Source organism: Mastomys coucha, unplaced genomic scaffold (assembly GCF_008632895.1).
Source record: "Mastomys coucha isolate ucsf_1 unplaced genomic scaffold, UCSF_Mcou_1 pScaffold21, whole genome shotgun sequence".
NCBI lineage: Eukaryota > Metazoa > Chordata > Mammalia > Rodentia > Muridae > Mastomys > Mastomys coucha.
Window position 1 is genome coordinate 20,418,675 of NW_022196904.1, and position 7,703 is coordinate 20,426,377.

At 41.2% G+C, this 7,703-nt stretch overlaps 1 protein-coding gene and 1 non-coding gene across 2 annotated transcripts in view; both read left to right on the forward strand.

Moving 5' to 3' along the window:
- Window positions 1-4,463, forward strand: part of LOC116100316 (cytochrome P450 2A12-like) — a 16,832-nt gene extending 12,369 nt beyond the window's left edge. The window contains exons 3-7 of the mRNA XM_031384132.1: window positions 245-522; window positions 1,877-2,015; window positions 2,468-2,655; window positions 3,159-3,300; window positions 4,282-4,463. Of these exons, the coding sequence (XP_031239992.1) occupies window positions 245-522; window positions 1,877-2,015; window positions 2,468-2,655; window positions 3,159-3,300; window positions 4,282-4,463 (929 nt within the window). The remainder of the gene's footprint in view (window positions 1-244; window positions 523-1,876; window positions 2,016-2,467; window positions 2,656-3,158; window positions 3,301-4,281) is intronic.
- A 2,887-nt stretch (window positions 4,464-7,350) lies between these two features.
- Window positions 7,351-7,456, forward strand: LOC116104207. The gene has a single exon (XR_004123742.1). It is a non-coding gene; the product is annotated as a U6 spliceosomal RNA (small nuclear RNA).
- The last annotated feature ends 247 nt before the right edge of the window (window positions 7,457-7,703 follow it).

Sequence of the window (7,703 nt, forward strand, 5' to 3'; positions counted from 1 at the left end):
GGCAGGCATGGGGAGGAGGGAGGCAACAGGGGTTTGTTTTTGTTGTTTTGGTTTGTTTCTTTGTTTTTGGAGAGGAAACTGGGAAAGGAGAAATTTACATGTAAATAAGGAAAATATCTAATTAATAATAATGATAATAATAATAATAATAATAATAATAATAATAATAAATAACACCACCAACAAAATGAATAAAAAGAGTTCTTTTAAGAATAAAGTAGAGTAGCTGTTTATTTCAATCCAGCCTCAAATAAATACATTAGCACCTGGATGGATGCCTCGAACAAGTCGCACTCCCACGCCACTTCGAAGTCTCCTTCCCATCTTTTTTCCTCCCTTCCTAAGCTCTATGACATGTTCCATTCAGTGATGAAGTTCCTGCCCGGACCACAGCAACAGATCATCAAGGATGCTCAGAAACTGGAAGACTTCATGATCCAGAAAGTGAAACAGAACCACAGTACCCTGGACCCCAATTCCCCACGGAACTTCATTGACTCCTTTCTCATTCACATGCAAAAGGTGATCCCAACATCTAGGGATGGGATGTCTAAATTGGGGCAGCTGGAAGTCACCCTAGAAAAGGAAGAACAGAGGCTCATTAAGTCTCCATGATGCTCCTTACAGTCCCAATCTTAGTTAAACATCTGTTGACCCTTCCTTATCCAAGCCAGGGAATGGGCAAGCAAATTACCATGCCAACTAATATTCCCCTCAGTACTGTTCTCAGTACTTCATGCTATTCATCTACTTAGCATGCACTGAAGCTACTGTCGAAGATCCTGTAGAGCCTAAATTTCACAATCAGGGAAAATGTGCCCAGAGTTGCATGGTGACATCCTGTAGTCAGAAAACCATGCACCCTTGCCTTTGTGGCTCTCAGGCTTTTGCAGTTAGCCACATGCTCTCCAGCATTTCATATCTCCACTAGGAAATACACATCAATACACAGCAGTGGCCTGGGCAACCTGTTATTAAAGGGCTTCCTTCACAGCTGAGAAGAAAGGACATGGAATTCTATTGCACATGAAGGTCAAGGGTGTAGTTAGGGGCTCTTCTATGAGTTTTTTAAGGGAGGAGAGACTGACATTTAAATTCTGGTCTGTTTCTCAGACCTGTCTCTAATGGCACACCCCATCAGGGCATCTGTGTTCTTTATCACAGTCCTTACCCTTCACTCTCTAAATATTCCAGCCATGAAATGAATGACTGACAGCTACCTAGAAAGAGAAATGAGCAAAGCTTCTCTTGCAAACCCAAGGCTCCACACTACCTGGAGATTACCTTTCCCACCTTTGGTCTGGACCCTTTGAGAACTGGATCTAAAGAAAAGTCTAGAAGTGGTGCCTGTTGGGTCCCTCTCCTCCATGAGAAATTTAATCCACAGTTGATGACTGTTTCGAGAGGAGGAAATCATATTCCTTAGCGGCACAGCTGCTAGTAAATTGCCCTTTCTCAAGTAAAGAACCCCTCACCCACACTCGTGCAGCCAAGCCTAGTTATAAGCAGTTGCCCACCCCCTAACCCCCCCCAAAAAACAAGGAAAATAGGAAGGAGACTTATTAGGAATAAGAAAGAGTTCAACAAAATGGAAAATAGAAGATAATAGAGGAGAATATGTTTAAAGTGCATTTCACATATATGTCTAAAATATGAGGACCCAAAGTTCAGTGAGTATGGAAGGGGATTCATCTAGGAGGGGTTGGAATAGGAGTGTGAATGTATTTGCAGTAGAATAAATGAAATTCTCAAAGAATTAATAAAAATATTTATAAAGAACAACTAGAAAGTTTTAGAAAACTAAAAGAGATTTGTGTTCTCTCTCTCTCTCTCTCTCTCTCTCTCTCTCTCTCTCTCTCTCTCTCTCTCTCTGCAGGGGAAAAATGTTAGTTCAGAGTTCCACATGAAGAACCTAGTAATGACATTATTAAACCTCTTCTTTGCTGGTTCTGATTCAGTCAGCTCCATACTACGCTATGGCTTCCTGCTACTCATGAAGCATCCAGATGTAGAGGGTGAGGCTGGCTGTATGGCAGAGAAGAAGTTGGGAACCCCAGATAATCCAACTTTTTCCAACCTGACAATAACCCTCACCTCTTCCAGGTCCCTGAATGCTCAGATATGCCCTGCTATGAATATTAGCATAGACAGCAACATATTAAATGCATAAACATAGTTCTCCCTAACTGTTTAAAATATTAGACATTGCCAAATTGATTTCCTACTGCATACCAGATCCCTGATCTCTGGTTCCTGCTCTGATTCCTCCTTCTCCCCACAATGATTCTGTCAGGAAAAAGATCAAATGACCCTGGCCAACATTTGGGTATGAAAATAGGTTTCAAATTGTCTCTATGAATGTCATTTACAGAGACACACAATACATGCAGTATTACACATGTGAACTGCTGCACCTGCTTTACGACCCCTGGATTTTATAAACACCCCATTTCTCTTTGTCTTCCAGCCAGGGTCCACAAGGAGATTGACCAGGTGATTGGCAGGAACCGACAGCCCCAATATGAGGACCATATAAAGATGCCATACACCCAGGCTGTGATCAATGAGATCCTGAGATTTTCTACCTTTGCTTTTTTGGGCATTCCTCAAAGGATTACCAAGAACACTACCTTCCGTGGCTTCTTCCTTCCCAAGGTACAGCTGTGGCCATCCAGGAGGGCCCTTCAGTCCACTTCCTGATGCCTTGGGGCCCTATCTACAGCACTCTAACTTCACTCTAATTCCCCCATCTACAATGTCAGCCTCACAAGTGTCCTCTGCTGTCACATCTCCTAGACTTAGTGCCTCTGGAGATCCATCCACATGTTCCCAACTTCTGATCCCATTGCCTTGAACTCCAAGTTCTATCTGCTCTTCTGCCTTGCTACCTTCCAATATCTCAACTCCTGGACTGGAGATAAAGGCCTGGTGTCACTCTAACAGCCTATCTCAAAACATGAACGCCATTGAGCTCAAATCTCATACTCCTGGTGCCACACATCACATCACATCACCTCAAAACTCATACTCCCTAATGCCCATTCCTCAGGAGACCCCTGCATCTGCGCATTTCAGATTTCTTCATTTAGACACTAGCACCTCTTGGGGTCCTTTCTCCATTTGTCTATTTTCTCAAACTCCTTTCTTCCCTCTTCCAGGGCACCGAAGTGTTCCCTGTACTAGGTTCTCTGATGACAGACCCAAAGTTCTTTCCTAGCTCCAAGGACTTCAACCCAGAGCACTTCCTGGATGACAAGGGACAGTTGAAGAAGAACCCTGCATTTCTGCCCTTTTCTACTGGTAAGAAAACACTGGGATATTGGACCACTACTCACACCTACATGGTAGCTCATGCCAGCTCCCCTCTCTGTGTTGCAGCCTAATATCAAGCCAACCAGTTCCAATCCCTGTACCTCCCAAGCACCAGACATATTGGATGCAGGTCAAAGGATTAATGGGATCAGTGGCCTTTTTCAGAAAACCAGGGCAGGGGTGGGGGTGTTAATGTAGTTTTAAATGATTTTTTTTGTTTATCTTCATTTTTTAAAATAATTTACTTAATGTGCATTGGTGTAAAGTTGTTAGATCCCTTGAAACTGGAGTTACAGACATTTATGAGCTGCCATGTGGGTGCTGGGAATTGAATCTGGGTCCTTTGGAAGATAGTGTTCTTAATCACTGAGCCATTTCTTCTATATTCAGACTCTTTAAAAGGGAACAACGGCCAGGTGGTGGTGGAACATGCCTTTAATCCCAAAACTCAAAAAGCAGAAGCAGGTGGATCTCTGAGTTCAACACCAACCTGTGTCTCTAGAGTAAGTTACAAGACAGTCAAGATTACACAGAGAAAACCCTGACTTAAAAAAACTAAAAAGAAATAAATAATAGATAGATGATATATATCTAGATAGATAGATAGATAGATAGACAGACAAATAGACAGATGTGTGCATACATATATGCATATGTAGATACAGTTGATAAATAATTAGATGAATAAGTGGATGGGACTACAACAGAGCATCCACATTTGAGAGTATAATTGGTAATTGCTAGAGGAAGCATCTGGATTTCTCATTGCCCCGACTACCATGGGTTACCCCACTTTGTGTGTAGGGACACTGGGGTTCTGAGAGGCTTAGGAACCTTTCCTAACGATCCATCACACTCCAGTGTAGAAGCCCCTTCTCCCTAAGACAACACACTGCGCACTGGGTACTGAGGCAAGGCAGCAGCAAGAGCTGCCTCCACGCCTGTGTTCCTTCCCTCTCTCCTCTTCAGGGAAGCGATACTGCTTGGGAGACAGCCTGGCTAAGATGGAGCTCTTCCTGTTCCTCACCACCATCTTGCAGAACTTCCGTTTCAAGTTCCCAATGAAACTAGAAGACATCAACGAGTCCTCCAGACCCTCAGGGTTTATCAGGATCATACCAAAGTACACCATGAGCTTCGTGCCCATCTGATTCTGCGCTGAACCAAGGTGGGACAAGAGGAAGGAAGAGCCAGAAGGAAGGTGGAGGGAAAGGAGAAGATGAAGGCAGTGGTTAAGAAGGGACCACATGCATGGAAGAAACATAAAAGACTGCTCACCTTGATAAAATTGTAACAGTAATAATAAAAAGAAAGGAACATGCAGTGTGCAGTAGTAACAACAGCTGCCACTCATCGAGCAAGAGTCACTCCCCTCTGCAAAACTGTCCTGTCCTTCTTTCATTCAGTACTCTAAGCAAGAGCAAGGTGTTCCCAAGCCTAGTATACAGGTCACAAAGATGGAGCTTACAAATTTAAGTCTAAACTGAGACTAAAATGACTCAAGTTGCTGGGCTGTGGTGGCACAAGCCTTTAATCCCAGCACTTGGGAGGCAGAGGCAGGTGGATTTCTGAGTTCAAGACCAGCCTGGTCTACAGAGTGAGTTCCAGGACAGCCAGGACTACACAGAAAAACAAACAACACTTGGGGTAGGTAAATTTGAGGCATTTGAGTCTATTCCCAGCACTCACGAGGGAAGGGAATGTGAATCTCTAGGAGACCGGCCAGGATTACACAGTGAGAACTTATCTCAAAAAAGCAGCAACAGCAACAAAAACAACAATGTTTAAAATGCCTTCTCATAAACCATAAGATTCCAGCAATTAAACTGACAGGTAAACACAGATCTGAATCCACAGCCATTTACTCAGGTTGTTTGTTATTGTTGTTTTCTTTACAAGTTGTGTTTTTCTTTTTGTTTTGTTCATGTCTGTTAGGAATATTTAATTTACATTTACTTACTAGTATTGGTGGTAGAGCATGCTATGGCTCACATGTGGAGATCAAAGGGCAATTTTTGGAAGTGTCATCTCTCCTTAAAATACTTGGGTCCCAGAATTCAAATTCACGTGATCAACCTTGACAGCAAGCACTTTTACCCACCGAGACATCTAACTGGCACATTTACACAGGTTAGTCAATTTAGGCAGTTTCATTCTTTTTTTAAAATATATATACTTTATCTGCATGTTTACCTGCATGTCAGGAAGGGCATCTGATTCCATTACCGATAGTTGTGAGCCACCATGTGGCTTCTGGGAATTAAACTCAAGACCTCTAATAGAACAGTCTATGCCCTTAAATGCTGAGCCATCTCCCCCACCTCCTAGACAGTTTCTTAATGTCACCCTTCCCTCAGATGAAACAACAAGGACTTGGGATATTATTCCATACCCAGAATAATCCTGTCTGACGTGTATTTTTCCACACAGAGCCCTGGAAGGCAACTGATCTAGCTCCAACACACACTTTCCAACACTCTTGCTTTCTCATCCACACCTTAATCACCTAAACACCTGTTGAGCCTCACCCCTTGTGCCAGGTAAGGCCACTGTGTCTGACTCAGTCTGGGAGATAGAAATCACTTTGACAGAGATCCAGGAGAACATTAAATTATCATAGATCAGCAAGGATATGTGTGTTTATGCATGGAGTGCACATGGCTGTGTGATTGCCCATATGCCCGTGTACTCTGCATGAATTTCTGAAGGTAGAGGTCTCTGGGGCTCAGCTAAAGGGCCCAGCTAAAAGTCTTGAATCTCCTGCCTGCTCCCACATGACTCAGTGTAAAACCTATACATCAGTCTGGGACCCTTTTCTTCATAAGTTAAATGCTGCATATAGGGAGGAGGAGGTATCTCATCAGATTAAAGAGATTTCCATTTGTGATGGGTATTCTTGGCTGCCAACTTGACTATATCAGGAATTAACTAAAGCCCAAGGGCTGGGCACACCTGTAAGGGATTTTTCTTGACTGAATCATCTGAAGTGAGAAAATACATTCTAAATTCAGATGTTTGGAGGGGGAAAGGTTTACCTTAAACCTAGACCATGCCTTCTATGGCTATCTACATAAAATACATGGAAGAAGGAATCTCTTGCTCTTTGGCTGCTTGCCCTCATTCTCACTAGCCAGTATATTCTTTCACTGGCATTAGAAACTACTTCTCTTGGATTCCAGCACATATAGAAGATTACCTGAGACATCCAGCCTCATGAACAAAAAAACTAGTGTATTTGTGGACCTTTTGATGGCAGACAACCATTATTGAATTCTCTGGACCACAGCATGTAGTTGATTCATATATGTATATTTACACACACACACACACACACACACATATATATATATATATATATATGTGTATATATGTATATATATATGTGTGTATATGTATATATGTATATATATATGTATGTATGTATATATGTATATATATATGTATGTATATATGTGTATATGTGTATATATATATATATATATATATGTGTGTATATATATATATATATATATATATATATATATATGTGTGTGTGTGTGTGTGTGTGTGTGTATTTATATATTATATATCTAATTATTATATATTATGTAACATATAACATATATATATAGAGAGAGTGTGTGTGATTCATTCTATCAGTTCTGATTCTCTAGAGCAGTGGTTCTCAACCTTCCTAATGCTGCAACCCTTTAATACAGTTCCTCATGCCCATGCCATGGTGACCCCAAGCCACAAGATTATGTCATTGCTACTTAATAATTGTAATTTTGCTAGTTATGAATCGCAATTTGAATATCTGATATACAGGATATCTGATATGTAACCTGTATGGGACTTGTGGCCCACAGATTGAAAACCACTGCTCTAGCAAATCCAGCATAATACAAATATGGTTCTAGAGCAACAGAAGTATAAGGAGAAATTTTTCAAATATCTCGAATAAGTTTTAATTTGCCAAGAGCTACAGTTACTGAAGTCTCTCATAGATTATTGGAAAATACAGAAAACCCAAGATGTGTGCTAATTAACAAACTCATGGTCCTCTCTTCAACAGCACATATACTAAAATTGGAAGATACAGAGAAGATTAGCATGGCCCCTGAACAAGGATGACACACAAATTCATGAAGCGTTCCATATTTTTATGAAAACAAACAACACAAACCAAGGTTACTTGGCATCATCAGAATCCAATTCTCCCCTCCTATAGCAAGTCCTAGACACACCATCACACCGGAAAAGGAAGATTCAGATCTAAAATCACTTCTCATGATAATGATACAGGACTTCAAAATAGACATAAATAACATCATCAAAGAAGTACAGGAGAATACAGGTAAACAGCTAGAACCCTTTAAAGAGGAAACACAAAAATCCCTTAAAGAACTACA